General features: G+C 36.6%; 1 protein-coding gene across 39 annotated transcripts in view; it reads left to right on the top strand.

Moving 5' to 3' along the window:
* Positions 1 to 19065, top strand: part of RIMS2 (regulating synaptic membrane exocytosis 2) — a 614217-nt gene that overhangs the window by 269144 nt on the left and 326008 nt on the right. For 38 of the 39 annotated variants that reach the window (XM_047088894.1, XM_047088906.1, XM_047088888.1 and 35 more), the window contains one exon: positions 17727 to 18652. In XM_047088894.1, the coding sequence (XP_046944850.1) occupies positions 17727 to 18652 (926 nt within the window). Of the gene's footprint in view, positions 1 to 1268; positions 1296 to 17726; positions 18653 to 19065 lie in introns of all 39 variants that reach the window. The other variant, XM_047088900.1, reaches the window with a different exon arrangement.

The raw sequence follows: 19065 nt of genomic DNA, 5'->3' as shown, positions 1-19065 counted from the left end.
AATGATGGAGGGATACTGACAGATTATTATTGTTCAGTGTCATTTATGAAACGCATTTATTCATTGGACAACAAAACATATTTTCCTATAAACCTTTTCCTTTCTATTCTAAATCTATTCATTTAGTCACTCAAGAAATGAAATTTATAGTGAATTGCTTTTCTCCCTTTTTCCTCACCCTTCTACATCTAATCTGCCCAAGTTTTACAGATTTAACCTCCTAAATATATTTTGTTTCATTCCTTTCCACTGCCTTAGTCAAGGAGCTCATGATTTCTCACCAGAATCGCTGGGATGATCCAATTGCTCTTCCAACCACTAGACTTGTTCCTGTCCCCTGTTTTAACCAGAATATTGCATGAGTCAACTCTCTGACACAAAACATCTGATGACCTTCTCTTCGTCTACATAACAAAAGCCCAAAATGCTTAGCATGGTACATGAGCCTTTTAAATCTTCACCCAAGTTTGATTTCTGGCCTTCCCTGCCACTTCTGAGTTTGATCCTGATTTTGTTTCTACTGAACTGTTTTCTGTATTTTATTTTCTGTGCCATTTCAAGTTATTTGTTCAAAGAATTATGATATAATAATTCCAGTAAATGAAATAATGCAAAAGGGATTTTACATAATTTAAAAAGCTAGAATCATGAAAAAATGAGCGTAGTTCTTTATTGTGGAGATCTCAAGATTCAGTTATATAATCTAGTGCCACCTAGTGGTAAGTACTTCAGTTTTTCTCTCTATAACCCCCTGGGAAACTTCAAATGCACTTTGACACCCCCTTTTCCTTCCTACTGTCATTGCACTGATGATTGGATCTTTGAAAATCATACTTACCAGAGTTTTTTAAAGCTTTGACATATTCTGATTTCATAAATGCACTTAAATATGTCATAACCTGCAACTCAAAAGAGTGTAAGATTGGGGGTGGAATGCCATATTCAAAGAATTACAGGGATTTTCAAGTATTATTAAATTAAAACCTGAGGAGTTTGTTTGTTTTCCTATTTTTAATACTTATTTTAAAAAATACTTATTTATTTATTTTGAGAGGTTGGGGAGGGGCAGAGTGTGAGAGAGAGACTGAGAGAGAGAGAGAGAGAGAGAGAGAGAGAGAGAGAGAGAGAAAGAATTCCATGCAGGCTCTGTGCAAGGCTCAATTCCACCAACCATGAGATCATGACCTGAGCCAAAGAGCCAGATGCTCAACTGACTGAACCACCCAGGTGCCCCTCCCCCTCCCCCTATTTTTAATTCTTTTAAAAAGTAAAATTAACTCTAGAGTTATCAGTAAGTGAGGAAGAATTCTTTTACTCTCCCTTAATCTCTTCATTTTTCAAACAGTGACTGCGCTTCTGTTAAATGTCAGGCTCTATTTTAGGTATTCTTCACGCTAATGAACTCAAGTTTCCAGATGAATAATGATAGCTATTGGCTATTGGCTATTGGCTAACCACTTTTTTCTCCAGGTTCTTATTGGTTGAGCTATAGGGTATAAGCAGTGGTGTGTTGGTAAATGTTAGACAAACAGTTCTCCAAAGGTGGGAGGGGGAACCACCGGATTTGTAGCATTTACCAATTTTCATGATGTAAATGACTGTGTCCCAACATGGCTGATTTTAAGGTACCAATGTGACATCACTGAACACAAAGCTGGAAGGAGGGGTTTACAATAGGCAGGTGGCAGTGCACCACTTGATAGGGAAGTATTATTTGTACTATACCATTTTGCCTCTTTCATTTGAAATCACTCTCCCTTTGGCTTATATTTATCTGTAAATTTGTACATATTTTCTGTTCCTAGACCTTTTTCACTTGTTTATTTTCTACTGAAATAGCAGCCAGGTTACTAATGATCCTAGATATGTCTTAGAATTCTCACTAGAGACAAGTCTTTGTCTGGCCTCAGTTATTATTGTGTTTAGCTATATGTAACATGAATTTCATAGCTACATGCTTAAATAAAGAAGGAGTTTATGATTTCCGTAGATAAAAACAAGTCTGGAGATAAGTCAGCTCGAGGAGACCTACACTTTTTGTTGTTGTTTCCTGCCCTGCTACCCACAGTATGTAGCCCTCAAATTCATGGTTAAAAGAGATCTGCTGAGTTATAGGAATAGGACCACATTCCATTCAAAAAGGAGGAAGGACAAAGTATGAAAGGTATATGCTAGCTGACTTTATCTCTTTTCATTTGGAATAAATAGCTTTGTAGAAGCTGTATCTAGTCAACTTCTATCTGAATGTTGTTGACCTGAACTATGTCACATGACCATCCCTAGCCACAAAAGAGCCTGGCAAATAAATCTTTTGTAAGAAAGAAAAGAGATTTAGATATATTCAGTAAGCAACCAGCTCTGTCTACCAGTCTGTTTTGCTTTTGGTCCTGGTTCAACCCTATGAACTCTAGAAAGGTGTAATTTCTTCCTGCTATCTTCTCAATCTACAGTTTAAGCAAAGTGTATTTTGAACCCTAAATCATGAAGTCCTGTGTTCAGTAGAATTGCTTTAACTTCACACGATTGTAGACTCAAATGGGAGATAGGATACCCTGCTTCCTCAGTCCTATGTTTCCTTCCATGTGGAGAGGGCTGCACTAGAATAATACTCCTGGCTTCCCTCAGCTCTCTGTTCCGCTCTGCCCTTGGGGATAAGGAAGTCAGCATAAGTAGTGCTTTCTTTTTCTCTTTCTCTCAGAAATAAGCTGCTTACAGATAGCAAACATACTCTTCTGTTCCTGCCTTTATTTTTACAGGGATAAGCATAAACCAGTGTTGTCTGTACCTGGATAGGTGTTTTTGTATGATTTGAGGCCTGGTATTAGGAAACCTGCTTTAAACTTTTTTCTTAATGTTTATTTATTTTTGAGACAGAGGGAGAGCGTGAGTGGGGGAGGCAGAGAGGGAGACACAGAATCTGAGGCAGGCTCCAGGCTCTGAGCTGTCAGCACAGAGCCCTAGGTGGAGCTCGAACTCAGACCTTGAGATCATGACCTGAGCCAAAGTTGGACGCTTAACCGACTGAGCTGCCCAGGTGCCCCATAGGAAACCTGCTTTTACATGGATCTAGGCCAGTTCTCCAAATTAAGTTTTACCAGTAATAGAGGTAATAATTCGTGCTCTATCTCTTATATGCATTTCTTTTTTTTTTTTAAATTTTTTTTTCAACGTTTTTTTTTTTATTTATTTTTGGGACAGAGAGAGACAGAGCATGAACGGGGGAGGGGCAGAGAGAGAGGGAGACACAGAACTGGAAACAGGCTCCAGGCTCTGAGCCATCAGCCCAGAGCCCGATGCGGGGCTCGAACTCACGGACCGCGAGATCGTGACCTGGCTGAAGTCGGACGCTTAACCGACTGCGCCACCCAGGCGCCCTCTTATATGCATTTCTTAAATAGCTTAGACATTGAGTGGGGGATAGTTTAAGGTGCATTACTTAAAAAAAGCAGCTTGTTGCTGTTGCTTTGAAACATGTTGAGTGTGACTTGATCACTTTCTAGCCTTAAATAGAACAAGTCTAATGTCATAATTATCATATGAAATTTTACATGAAACATTCAGTCCTGTGATTTTTGATCTCCGAAGAGATTTCGGTCTCATTTAATGAGTATTTTTAGTGTAAAATAAGAAATGTTGGTGGGAATACAAACTGGTGCAGTCATTCTGGAAAATAGTATGGAGGTTTCTCAAAAAATAGAACTACCCTATGATCCAGTAATTGCACTACCAGGTATTTACCCAGAGAATACAAAAATTCTAATTCAAAAGGATACATGCACCCTGATGTTTATAGCAGCAATATCTACAATAGCCAAGCCAAATTATGGAAACAACCCAAGTGTCCATCGATTGGTGAATGGATAAAGAAGATGTGGCATACAGATATGTACAGTGGAATATTAGTCAGCCATAAAAAAGAATGAAATATTGCCATTTGAAACAGCATGGATGGAGCTAGAGAATATTATGCTAAGCAAAATAAGTCATTCAGGGAAAGACAAATACCGTATGATTTCATTGATATGTCGAATTTAAGAAACAGAATAAACAAGCAAAGGCAAAGAGAGAGAGAGAGGCAAACCAAGAAACAGATTCTTAACTATAGAGAGCAAACTGATGGTTACCAGAGGGGAGGTGGGTGGGGAAATGGGTTAAAAAGGTGATCGGGGGGCGCCTGGGTGGCGCAGTCGGTTAAACGTCCGACTTCAGCCAGGTCACGATCTCGCGGTCTGTGAGTTCGAGCCCCGCGTCAGGCTCTGGGCTGATGGCTCAGAGCCTGGAGCCTGTTTCCGATTCTGTGTCTCCCTCTCTCTCTGCCCCTCCCCTGTTCATGCTCTGTCTCTCTCTGTCCCAAAAATAAATAAACGTTGAAAAAAAAAAAAAAAGGTGATCGGGATTATGGAGTGCACTTGTGATGAACACTGGGTGTGACACGTTAAGTGTTGAATCACTATATTGTACACGTGGAACTGATATTACACTGTATGTTAAACTAATTGGAATTTAGATAAAAACTTTAAAAAATAGGAAACACTTTAAAGAAATCATGTGACTGCAATATACATAGAGGTCCCAGGGTGCTTACTTTTCACAAAGGTAGAACCAATTTTATTAGAAACAGAGTTCATTAGCATCATTGACAGTTAATGAGAAAGTAACACATAGACTTAGTACGTATTGCAGATTCTATGTCAGCCAAGAAGACTTCAGTTGCAAGTTATAGAAAATTCAAATGAGTCTGGCTTAAAAAAAAAAAAAGGGGGATTTATTATTTACCTGATTGAAAACTGCAGAGGTAAATGTTACCGTGGGATTGATCCTGAATCTCATTTAACACGACTCAGGACCTAATTTCTTTCTTTCCATTTTTGTCACTTGGTCTCACTAAATTGACTTCATTTTGGGAGGACTCCCCCAACTCTGAATTGATTTCAGTAGCTCTGAGAGTTCCATGAATCCTCAATCATAAAACAGGAATCTGTCTCAGCACTGTCAGACAGATGTTTTTAAGTCACTGTGATGGGACCAGCTTAGGTCATTGTGCAGTCATGAATAGGGATGGTACATGCAGGGATCTGCTAATCATCGTGCACCCCTGGGCATGTGAGGCCAGTTCAATCCAAACCACAAAGCTGAGTATGGAGGAGACATTCCTTCCCTCCTGAGAAAGAAGAGAATCAGTGACAGTGACAACAACAGATATTCATTCGTTGTTTCCAGAGTACATTTCCTATTTTCTTCACTTATAAGACTTAAAGTAACTGAAAAATTCACCACTATTTTGCTTTTTACCTAATACATTTTTAGAGATTAGGCCCAAATTAAAGGGTAAAGAAGTAATTTTACTGTGTGGTTTTATTTTCTATCAGTTACTTTAAAAATTGCTAAAGCAACTTTGCCATACAAGTGGTAAAATGCATCATTTATTTGGAGGCAGTTATATTTAAAAACATGTCCATGTTGCAGAGAAAATCCCAACTCCGGTGTCTGATCTGATGACTCATCACTCTCATGGTTTCAGACATGCCTCTTAAATAATATCCCCTTTCAATGTGGTGTTTAAAAGAGAATATCATATGTTAAATATCATGAAACCACACAAATGCACTTGTTAAAATTAACCATCCTTCTTTCACAAAGCTCAGCCCCACCAGTGGACCTCATCACATCACGTCTCATGTTATTTAGGGTTGAACTCCGTTATACTTTTTCGGGGGTGGGGGAGTGACTAACTATAACACAACACTGGCACAGGAAATTTGTAGAGGAGTGTGGGAGACCAGATGGTAAGAGGCTAAGAGAGCTTTACTAAAGGGAGAATTAAAGAATTATTAAAAGGAGGATGTTTTATGTAATGCTCTATGGGGTACAATGCTGTCTTTTTTAACTCCTCAGTACAGCTTCCTTAAAGTTTCCATTATGCATTAATACTTTTATGGTATAGATATATGGGATTGGGGCAGACTTTCTCAGACTGGGAATAGAGTGAAGACAGTGGTATCCTGAGATAGAATTGTATATTACTTTCAGCCACTTTTGAAGACAGTCTACTAAAGATTCGATTTTATAGTGTTTTAGTGGTCTTAAAAGATGAAAGAATCAAGAGTATCTGTCTTCCAGAGAATACTACATATGTAAACAGGGGGGCTGATTGAGGCATAATTTGAAGCAATGCAATATTGGTATAGATGGCTAAGGAGCACCGACAGATCATGCTGGCGGGCAGATGTTAGGTGCTGAATTCTCTGAGGAAGAACATTCTGTTAACTTGAAGATAAATCAGGTTTCTTTAATTGGTCTAATGGTCAGATCTGAAGTTGAAGAGCATGTAGAAATAATCTGTGCCCGTTCCTTTAGCTTTGTGTGAAGATACATTACATGTTATGTATTTATTGGCATATGAGCATACAGGAATTATATAGGAAAACTTCTGTGACCTCAAATACTGGTATAATGAAGTGCCCTACATTTAAATAAAATAGATTGTGTGTGTGTGTGTGTGTGTTAATTTTGTCATGGTAGTTGGCTCCAAACAGTACTGTACTGAGTTGGTTATCATCAATTCTCTTCCAAGAAAAATCCTGTTTAATAAGAGCTTTCTCTGTACCTGTCACTCTCTAAAATAATTTAATTGAGTTATATTCTCATGCATATTGGTGGCAAGATTCTTTCTGTTCTCTATCAAGAAACAACCTCTTTTTTAACTCCTTGCCTCTTCCTACTTATCTCAGCAATGCGGTTTTCTCCACATCTCGGAAAAAGTCACTGAAATTCTCAAATCACTCTTACAAATCAACAAAATTGGACAGAAAAAAAATCGGGCTGGGAGAATGAAGAGGTTGATATTCTCAAAACTCGCGCATTGAAGGCACATCTTTTATTTGTTCCCTTGGAAGTGGTATTTTGGGTAATTTGTGAGTTTAGTTTTTAAGGTAAAATACAAAAAAGAAAACAAACAGTGTAATTTTTGGCTAATCCTTGTATGTTTCTATGGTAGATAGGCTGGTCGAATAGGACAGATGACATTTATTTTTGTTGTAGTGTAAAAATTACCTTGCTTATGTTGCTTTATTTATTTATTCGATAAATATTTATTATCTACTATGTGCCAGGTATTTGGGGATCACATGACCAAAACAGTGGTCCTTGCCTGCAACGTGTACATAACAGGAAACAAATAAAAAATACATTATAATTAGGAGATAAGTGTTCTGAAAAAGATTAAAAACAATAAAGTAGGTTTAGGGGATCGGGAATGGGGGTAAAGGGTTGGAGACAGGTCGAAGTAATGGGTGGTCAGGCTAGGCCCCTTGAGAAGGTGAGAGACGAGGAATGAATAAAGAAGGTCTCTACTGACGAGATGTTTAGAAAATGTCTGCTGATATCTGGAGGAGCGGTATTCCAGGCAGAGGGAGTTGCCAGAGCAACGGTCCTAAAGTGAGAAAATGCAGGCAAGAAAATGCAGGGCTGGATCTGAGTGAGCCAGCAGGGGAGCGGTAGGGGAGGAGGCCACAGAGTGACGGGCACCACATCCCCCAGGCCTGGTCAGCAAAATAGGGAGCTACCAACTGGCTTCAAGCATATTTGACTTGCTTTCTTGCTGCTGTGTTGACACTCAGGTGAAGGGGGACAGCGTGGAAGCAGAGAGGCCAGTTAGGAAGTTTTTGCAGTATATCACATGAAAAATGGTGATGACTTCACCGGGCTTGTGCTAGAGGAGGTGGTGAGATGGTGAGAAGTGTTTAGGTTCGGGATGCATTCTGAAGGTAGGTCCTATAGAATTTCCTCTTCGGTTGGATGAGCAACTAGAAGGAAAGAGTTACCATTAACTGAGATGGAATGCACTTTTTCTCTTTAAACCCATTTATCGATGTTTCCCGTATTTTAAAACACCGTATTATTCTTTTTCCCAATCAGGAAATGAACACTTAAGATGAGAATTAATTATATGCGTCTTTGGTTTGCAGATAAGCAGTATCGATTTTTTAATTTGATATATATTTGTGGATGTGTTTGTTTCCTTTTATGTGAAGAGGTTTTCTTTGAATAACTGTGAGGAGAGAATGCAAAGGTATATTAAACCAATAACTGGAGTTCAGTAAAGTAACTGTGATATTAAAATCATATAAAGATTTCAGGGGAGAATGGAGTAAAATAACTCTTTCTGGGGTCTCTCACTGATGATTACAGAGGGTAGTTGTTAGTTAAACGTATTTATACTTTTTTTTCCCTTCTATTTCTCCTATCTTGCTCATGGTACTTTCTCGTATTGTTTTCATTGAATATTGTAGGGTTGTTTCTAAGGCTGTCATAAACTCAGAAAGAAGGCTTAAAGAAGTCCTTAAAGAAGGACTCCTCACCTTAAAGAAGAGAACTAAAATCACTACCGGTTGAAACTGTCTTCTGATATAGAATGGTTCCTAATCTTTGTGGCAGTTTGGGGAGGGATAGTGGGAGGAAGGGAGTGGCACAATGGGTTAGTAGAGGGCAACATCATTTCTGCACCATTTTCTAGAGATTTGAATATACAAGGTCTTCATCTTTCAAACGTAAGTTGAAAATATTATCATGAATTAAATAAAAATTATTTACTGGTATCTGATTCATAGAATCTTTTTGTTATTTTGTACTTCTGAAGAAGTCGATGGATACTACAATTATAAATAGACTCATGAAATCCTTTTAAATCCCAAATTGGGTCCTCATAAACTTGAATGCATAGGAAGTACTTACCCAAAGAATTAAAATTTAAAAGAGTATAAAAGAAAAGAATTAAAAATGGGAGGGGCGCCTGGGTGTCTCAGTCTTTTAAGTGTCCGACTTCGGCTCAGGTCACGATCTCACGGTCCGTGAGTTCGAGCCCCCGTCGGGCTCTGTGCTGACAGCTCATAGCCTGGAGCCTGCTTCAGATTCTGTGTCTCCCTCTCTCTCTGCCCCTCCCCTGCTCATGCTCTGTTTCTCTCTGTCTCAAAAATAAATAAAAACGTTAAAAAATTTTTTTTTAAATGGAGAAAATAATCCTAAAAGGAAAATACGACTCCCGAAGTGTAGGGAGAAATAAACTGGAGACCTAGAAAGATTGATAGAGAGGAAACATATTAGGAATGATATGAATGAAGGTCTGTGGTGGACAACTGAATGGACAAGGAAACAAGGTTGATGGTGGAGGAGATGACTGGCAACAGAGAGTGTACGTTATAGCTGGGACAACACTGCTGAGAGGACTCACAGAGGTGGGCAAAGTGAATGGAAGGAAAAATAAAGGAGGAAGCTTTGCTATCATAATATCAACTGTAATACTGTGAAATCTTCTGGACTTATCAGCTTGGAAGAATCACAGTATTCTGTGGAATCTTTTTTTTTTCCACTTTAATACGAGCTATGGGGTCTAAATGGGTGACTTTTGTTATTGTTCACATTCCTATGAAAATGAGTGATCATGAATTTTTATCGCATTTGTTTCAATAATCTACAAATCTTTATTAGGAATCTCAGTGAGTAAAAATTACTATATCTGTCCCTGCCACCCCTCCACAACCTCTCCAAGATTTAGACTTAAATCTAGGAGAGAATCGTGTAGATGAATACTGCACAAATAGTTTGAATGGTGCTACCACATATTCCTAGACTCCCATTTAAACTTGAAATTCAGGAGACCAAAAACCAGCACAGTAGTTTTGCATCTTTCCCCACTCTTCAAACACTGGCCTTTCCTCAGTTTTATATAAGTTTATGTGGAATCACTTACATATAACTCTCAGAAGTTATTAACATCTTGATGATTAGTTTCTGGTAGAAAGGAATCTGTGGTGTTATTGTCTTCACTTTTTTTTTTTTTTTTTTTTTTGAGTGACCGAATAGAGTCATTGAGAGAGTAAGTGATAAAGGGAGCAAAACTTGACTTAAACTCAGTGTCTGATGAACTTCTTAGTTCATGGAACCCATTATTTTTTATTAAACTCACTGACTGCTATTCCCTTTCCCATTATACCTCTGGGGAAGCATTCTCTTTTTACTGAAGATTAAGAAACTTATTGAATAATCAAAAAGAAATTATCAAATAGGCTTGTTAAGCCATCAATGACTTTTATTGTCACCCTACATCTTACAAGTGACAGCAGCACAGGGGGGACATCAATAACAAACACAATGATATCTCTTATTTTAGAAATACTGTAATTCATGTAGGTGAACGTGGTTTACAGATTTCTCAATCTGTCCATTTTAAGTCTAGTCCCCACAAATGCCATGCATGTAGGATGCATTTGGTATTCAGTATTGTGAGGCACTAATCAGCTAAGTACCGTAATCCTCCTTACAGGGTACATTCTTACTTGACCTGGAGCTATATACAGCCACATAGTAACAGCATTACAGAGTAACCTTTTTCTTAACAGGCTCATCACTACAGGATTCTATGACTCCATCCATGAATGAGTGCTGTTTTGTGTGTAAATTTTTAGTAATTCAGTTTTGGAAAAAAAAAATGATTGTAAGCACGTAGAGATTTTCAAATCATCTGATTAAGGATGGATCCTATGATTTTGCTAGAGCTAGAGAAGGATTAAATGAAAGCACTGCCTGGCACAGTGTTGATGTATTTTTGTCAACAATGATGCTTCATGCTGGACAGATGTGCATTGGTTGAACACAAGGTAAAACTATAAAAATGTGTTAAATGTGTGTTAAAAAAAGTTTGGTCTTTTTTGTGTGTTTTTTTGATGAATATGAATTGTTTGATTTGTTAAAAGCTTTTTGTAGAAATTCTAGGAATAGAGTCTATATATTTCATATTTTACAGGATCCTGTATTTCTGTTAATTCCTTGATTTAATGTGTCTTAATGGTTTCAAATTTCCAAATTTGATTACAATGTTATGTTTAAACTATATGGCTAGAATTGTGTAGAATTAAAATAAATCATTTTAAATGTATTTAGCAATAACCATGCTTTATAAAGCTTTTATAAAGATAGAGGGTTTTTTTCAGGTTATTGATTCTTCAAATATCATTTCTCTTCTTTTACTTATAAATGACAGTAGTTTAATGATCTCTACTAATAAAGGTTATGAGTAAGAGACTTTCTTATAGGTAGTACTTAATTGAATAGCATAAAATTTGAATTTGAAGAAATTAACACTCTTCAAATTCTTTACTTTCAATATCATGATTCTTAAAAATTGTATAGGTCTTAAGAATTAAAAACATATAAATATTAAAGCTTAAGTTTCCATGTAAGCTTTCACTGTCTTTATAAATGTTTTCAAATATTTTATACCAGATTAGATTTTCAGAGCCTGAATGATTTTTTTTTTTGTAGTATATGTAGTTGCTATCATAGGTGGTATAATAACGCAAACTACATAGCATGGTTAAAGTTGTAAATATGGTAGAAACATGATGAATTGTTACACAGTATGTAAGTTGAGACTGCCTTTGGGAAATTGTTGAAAATGACTTTAATTGGGAAAGAATCTTTATCTGGAGTTTTTCTATCAGTCAATCTGAGTTTTAGACACAGAGCTTTAAAGAGACTGTTTGGTAATTTCTTGCTCTAATCAGAGTAACATTTATTATAGAGGATATAGTGAATATATAGCTAGAATATTTAGAAATAGATTGAATAGTCCTTATGACAAAATAATTACAAGCAATGAACAGAAATGCTCCCCTATAATATGGTGAGAGAGAAAATAATTGTAATAACCTAGATTTCAATAAAGAGGTAAGATGAACAGATATGAGGCACATATAAAGTGAATACAAATATATATACTGATATTGTTATATCAGAAATAGGGATTGATTGAAGCATAGAGGTAAAAAGTAAGGCACCATATGATGTCACAAATACATTTTATTCTAAAGAAAGGCATAATTTTGGATCCTGCCTCTTAATATCTCAGCGTCTTGGAAGGATTAAGTGACATATAACATCTTGGATGAATTGTCTCATTCTTCTGAATTATAATTTGTGCGTGAAATAGTGTTAAATCCTTTATGATTGTTTAGAGAATTGTATAATTTATCATTATATTCTTTTACCTATTAGATGTTTTCTACCTGATAAGAATAAATGCTAAGACTTGCTTATAAAGGGCAGTAGGGAAGATGGAGATGACTGATATAGTACTTGAATTTTCAGAGGTTTTCTCCAGTTCCTGAAAAAAATACATGGTGTCTAAGAAAACACAGCAGTTTTAATTTAAAGGAGAGTAAAAATGAAGTAATTCATGATCTAGTTGGTAAAATTATTTGACAGAATATTTTAATATTTTGGACTAAGTGATAGCAGATTCTTCATTGTTTGACAAGAGTAGTCGTAGACTAAAACTTGCCTCGCTCCCAGCATAACTTTAATATACTATAAGATACTATACCTTAAAATGCATCTTTAAAAACTTAATTTCATGTTAAGTAACAGTGACAATAGTTATCCCAATTTCAGAAATCATGAGCACTGTTCTATTTTTACTTAAATCCAGTACAAATCAGCATCTACAGGATGATTCAGATGCTTCAGGCAAATTTCATAATCTCTAGAACAATGTGATTGCTGGATTTAATGTTGAATTCAATTTTTCTAAGGTATGATTTAGCACTTAGATGACTTTCTAAGTGCTAATTAATAATAGGCTTTCTTTTGGAACTGAATTCTATGATAAATATTATTTACCAATAAAATAGAATATATTTTTTCTATTGTAAAGGCTCACTATAGTCCCTTTATTTGTACTCTACTTACTTTCAAAAATTTATGTTCATTCCTCGGGGAATGACATGTTTTCTTTTCTTCGCCCTCCCTCTGTCCCATAACACCAAGTGTGATGCTAAATGTATTACTAGCATCCCCTAATTTACAAAGAGGTTTTGTTTTAAATGTTTAATTGTAAAGTGATTGACACTCAGAGTACATTTGCCAAAAAAATCATTTTATAAACAATTGTTGGATTTTGAAGCTCAACAACAAAAGCCAAAGTAACATACAACATGCACTACTAAGAAAAGCAGTTCCTTCCTTTCCCTGATAGTGTTATCACTGCCAAGACAGCAGTAGGGGAAAGAGAATAACTAGACTATTTTAGCAAATTGGTGGGTTTGGGTATAGAAGGAAAGAGCATATCATGAAAAGTAGAGATCATCTAAGGGAGAATTAACCAGTTCTTTAATTCAACAGATATTTATTGAGCATCTATTATGTGCCAGCGTCCATAGACCCAGTTGCTGTTCCTAATGAACCTTCTTGCTTTAGAGTATAATAAACATTCCTGGATAGAAATGGGTAAGATTACTTAGGGAAGAAGTATAGTAAGGAGGAGGAAGGCCACTGTTAGGTTGAATTGCCTTCAAAATATCCAATTTCTCTGTTAGCATTTTCTGATTTATTTATTTATTTATTTATTTATTTATTTATTTATTTATTTATTTTACTTTCTTGTATGGCCTTAGGTCCCACATTTTAGAGATTAATTTGTATTAACAATCTTAAGGCATGTAAGTTTTTTTAAATAATATTATAAAGCCAATACCCCTTCATTCTGATTTAATCTGGTCATTTTTCTTTTGACTCCCAACTGGGATCAAGTATAATGTGGAATTGGAATTTTCTCAGTTTGAGAGCATGAAATCTTTTGAAAAGGAGGGGTACAGGAGGAGGCTTGATGGGCTGATTTTAGATGGATTCTAGAGATGAACTACCTGGAAAATCCGTGATTTATATCAAACAATCAAGAATTTGGTAGATTTTATATTTTATAACACAGTTTTCAGTAAACAACAACAACAACAAAAACCAAAGTGATAGTAACTGAATGAGAACACCCAAAACATTTCCAGTGAAGTTGTATATTTTATATAGATGGGCTGCACTCAGTGTACCTACATTACTGAGGTCTTGGTTCAAATGTACCTTTTCAGGAAGACATTTCTTACCAAAAGTAGCTTCCTTCAGATACATTTCATAAATTTGCCCTGTTTCAATTTTCTTTCATAGTATTTACCACTGTATGGAATTGCCTTTATTTGTTTAGTGCCTAATTTATTTGCTGATTGTCTTGCCTACCAGAAAGAAAGCTTATTTAGGGCAGGGACTTTATGTGTCTCTTCTCTAATGTAGTTCCAGCAACTAGAATCATAGCTGGCACATATTAAGCCCTAAATAAGTATTTGTTCAGCGAATGAATTAATAGTAGAACTACAAAGGTATGATAGACACAGTCCTTCCTGGATCAAAATTTAAAGTCCAGTGGACAATACAGAACACTGATTAGGTAATTGTAAATAGAATGGGGAATAGAATGTGTGCTGGGGAAATACAAAGGCACAAAAGTGAGCTCTAAGTGATGATCTGATCTTACTGGTCTATGGTAATGAGGTAATACTGCTTTCAAAATTTATATACTTATAGCTAGCTATAAAATTTCCTTTTCAATCCACACTGGATTTTAGGGAAATTAGAATTTATTTAAACAATGAGGGGATGGTCAAAGTGGGTGAGAGGGAGTGGGAGATACGTGCTTCTAGTTACAGAATGAAAAAGTCACAGGGATAAAAAGCACAGCGTAGAGAATGTAGTCAATGATATTGTAATAGCGTTGTATGGTAACAGATGATAGCCACGCTTGTGGTGAGCACAGCATAACAAATAGAGAAGTTGAATCACCACGTTGTATGCCTAAAACTTACGTAACATTGTGTGTCAACGATACTCAAATAAAAAAGTTTCAAAAATAAATGAAGTTAAAAAGATCGTTTTCTTATGTTTCTTATCTGAGAAACATTAGAATCTTACTCTTGAAACAGTATAATTTCTTGATATTATATTTGGTTTATGAATAATCTGTCTTTTTAGAGACAAATATATTTTTTGACTGAGGTTGGAAAAAAATAACACCCCAAAATGTATTTGAATTTCTGACATAAAGTATGCATCTAATGGAGGTTAGATGGTCAGTTTAGAGGAACTGATTTAATTGCTTATTCTTTAGAGTTCTCTAGAGAAATTATCTTTTATTTCAGTTAGTTTTTTTTTAATATAGTAAGTAGATATAAGTGGCCAGTTAAAGAGATGTGAATATGTTGAAAATTGGCACAGTTAATTTTGACATTTTGACAGAAGTATCATTATTTTTTTGCTATCCCTAAAGCTTTCATTTAGGCATATTAACTTGATGAAGTTATGGTGTCAGTATTATAAGATCATAGTCCCTGAGAAATGGAAGAGTTTTAGAATCATGCGCCTTCTCAAAATCAAGGATCCTCTCTTATCATTTCTTTATTCCTAATCTCTATTATAGTATGTGGCATTTAGTTCTTACCTAATACATATTTGTTAAAATAATATATGAATTAATGTGTATAGTCTAAAATATAGACTTTCAAAGGTTAAATGGCCATATAGGTTCAAATAACTGGTTAATAACAAAAACAGAACCAAGAAACTCAGATCCCTTAATTCTGTTCTTTTTATGACACATTGCCACCATGCTAAATTATTTTTTTTCTTTCGTTATATGTATAAAAAATGACAAAAAAGTAAAAGGAATTATGTATAATGGGCACACATATATAGGATATTAGGTAGGTTTATGCTCTATTTTGAGTGCTCTGTTTTGATTATGTATTTTATTTTTTAATGTATTTTTTTAATGTTTATATTTGAGACAGAGAGGGCGAGCAGGGGAGGGACAGAGAGAGGAGACACAGAATCCAAATTAGGCTCCAGGCTCTGAGATGTCAGCACAGAGCCGGACGAGGGGCTCAAACTCATGGAGCCCCGTGAGATCGTGACCTGAGCCGAAGTCGGCCGCTCAACTGACTGAGCCACCCAGGCACCCCTGATTGTATATTTTAAACCATAGGAGTCTATGGTTTTATGTAGCAAAACCAAAAAGATTCAAGTCCTAAATGTTTTATATGTAAGTGTACATTTACATATCAATGTAAAAAAAAATCACGTCCACTTGCCTAATCATAAAACATTTAGGAAAACAGACCAGTTCGTTCATTTTCTGTAATACTTTGTCCTTTGTGGTTCTGGGGACAGTTTACCCTGGCTATACCTTTGTGTGACATTGAAAGGTGGAAGAGTTACAGAAGCCGTTATTGTCCAGCAGCAGTTGTTGGCAGGCACACGGGCAGATGTGAAAGTCTCCGTGGCTCCTGGCAAGCTCCTGTTAATTGACCACCCTCATGCCGTAGGCAGCTGAAATAATTGGTGGCAAACTCCCCAAAGACTCTTGAGATTAACAGCAGCTTCCTAATGAACATTTTGAGAACCCTTGTCTTTTGTTCTTCAGGCTAAGAACAGCAGCATTAACTTCTCTGGCCTTCACTCCTTTGCTGGTTCCGTTGTGTGGCTTTTGATTCTGTATTAAAGCCCTCACTGTATTAAAGCCTGGAAAACCTAGAGTGACTCCTGTTTTTACTAACCAATCTTAATCGGTACATTGGCAGGCTGCATTTCAGATAGAGGGGAAAGAGATTTGACGACACAGAAACTGTAGAGGTGCAGGAGGCTGTTCCTGGGTTGGGTTATTCCACCTGGATCCTTTCTCTGCTCTTGCTTTTAGGCCAAAAAATACATATGTATATATCACACACACACACACACACACACACACACACACACACACACACACACACATCGTGTAAGAAATTCACAACTGAGCTATCCAGTGTTGGTCATCTTTAACTTCAACTGACCCTGCTTTTTTATCGTCTCCCGTTCATATGTCCTGGCAAAAGTCTCTGTAATAGTAATTCTCAACTTCTGTCATCTCCCCGCTGCTTTTCGTGGCTAGTGGTTGACATTTAGCTGGGTTTGTACCAGGGAAGAGGACAGTGTGAATATCTTGTTGACAAAGAGTATTCTGTATGATTACAGGGTCCACTATGTTGTACTAGTGTTAGAGGGGCAGGTTGAGAACTTAATATACGGTCTGTTCTTCTGAGGCTCTAAGGAAGTATGAGGGGTCAGATGGGATGACAAAGAGAGGTGTCATTGAGCTGGCCTTAATCTCAGTGAAGATGGAATAAAAATAGCAGTTCTCTGACTTCTACAAAGATTTTTTTTTCTTTCTGTGATGAATAAGTCATTATTTTCAGTATGTTTTTTAATTGTGTATCTCAAGTTAGAACAGTAAAGAAAAGTTGGAGATATAATGCTAAGATAAAGATTGAGCTGAACCAGTACTAGGAGTGATATAAGTAGCTAATGAATGAAAAATGATTTTTAAGAGCCAGCGTTTAGTTTTAGCCAGAAAGTATTCAGCTCTTGAGCCAAATCAGTTTGGCTTCATTATATTTTCAAGTGACTTCAAATTGAGGTGTCAAGAATAGAGAGAATGTCAGGTGGAATTTTTCAGAGCCTCTGAATAGCAGTTGGGAGATGGTCGAAGTGTATTGAGCAAAGCAAAGAAATCACAGTAAAGTCCATTTTGCAGAAGCAGAGTACGGTGCTGTCTTATTTCAGGGCATTTAAGTATATTCCATATGTAGTGTGCAGGCATTGAAGAACCATATCAAAAGTACCTTTAAAATTTCCTATTTGAACTGAATAAAATGAATATTAGTAAAACTTTTATTATGGCATGACTGTAAAAAGATTTTTTTTTTTAAAGTAGAAGAACTATCTGAATATAATTCGTCAACCTGCCAGTGAATCAGTAAAACGTTGAATTGTTTAGACGTTGCTCTTCTCATCAGTCTTTTTCTTTGGTTACTTAGGACACGAAGTCCCTCAGTATCCAGAGATCAGAATAGAAGATACGACCAAAGAGAAGAAAGAGAAGAATATTCACAATATGCTACTTCAGATAACGCCATGCCTAGATCTCCATCAGATTATGCTGATAGGAGGTCTCAGCGTGAACCTCAGTTTTACGAAGAGTCTGACCATATAAATTACAGGGACTCCAACAGGAGAAGTCATAGGCATTCCAAAGAATATATCGTAGATGATGAGGATGTGGAGAGCAGAGATGAATATGAAAGGCAAAGGAGAGAGGAGGAGTACCAGGCGCGCTATCGAAGCGATCCGAATTTGGCCCGGTATCCAGTAAAGCCACAGCCCTACGAAGAACAAATGCGTATTCATGCTGAAGTGTCCCGAGCGAGGCATGAGAGAAGGCATAGTGATGTCTCTTTGGCAAATGCTGAACTGGAAGATTCTAGGATTTCTATGCTGAGGATGGAAAGACCATCAAGGCAGAGATCTATATCTGAACGTAGAGCTGCCATGGAAAATCAGCGATCTTACTCAATGGAAAGAACTCGAGAGGCTCAGGGACCAAGTTCTTATCCACAAAGGACCACAAACCATAGTCCTCCCACCCCGCGGAGGAGTCCAATACCCATTGATAGACCAGACATGAGACGTACTGACTCACTACGGAAACAGCACCACTTAGATCCTAGCTCTGCTGTGAGGAAAACAAAACGGGAAAAGATGGAAACAATGTTAAGGAACGATTCTCTCAGTTCCGACCAGTCGGAGTCCGTGAGACCTCCACCACCAAAGCCTCATAAATCAAAGAAAGGAGGTAAAATGCGCCAGGTTTCATTGAGCAGTTCAGAGGAGGAATTAGCTTCCACGCCTGAATACACCAGTTGTGATGATGTGGAGATTGAAAGTGAGAGTGTAAGTGAGAAAGGTAAGCACTGGATTCCAATCACACTTTAGCTGTAGTTGATTCCATGAGGGTTTCTTTTTAGGCTGTGTTGGTGATTGACATTTAATAGATATTACAACCTTTGGAAGTTTCTTAATGGTGCTGGCCATGTGAAGAAAAAATTCACATAAAAATTTTAAAAAGTGGATATCTTCTGTTATTCTTGTGGAAGAAAAGTCTATTGATTTTTTTAAATCTATTTTGCTTTATTTCTGAAAATTTTCTTGCATCACTTGATGCTGTATTAAAAAAATACCTATTACCTATAGTTGTAAATTAGCATTTTGTATGTGTTTCTTTTGGCAAGAAACAATATGTATTTACTCTAGAATAGCTGAAAAATTCCTCGAAGTGTAATGAATGAAATACAAACTATCCATAATCTTTTCCCCCAA

The sequence above is a fragment of the Lynx rufus genome, unplaced genomic scaffold, assembly GCF_022079265.1.
Source record: "Lynx rufus isolate CCGP_SWC_20201006 ecotype Redwood Valley unplaced genomic scaffold, mLynRuf1.p SCAF_26, whole genome shotgun sequence".
Lineage (NCBI taxonomy): Eukaryota > Metazoa > Chordata > Mammalia > Carnivora > Felidae > Lynx > Lynx rufus.
The sequence above is the reverse complement of the archived record's forward strand: the minus strand, read 5'-3'. Positions and strand labels throughout refer to the sequence as shown.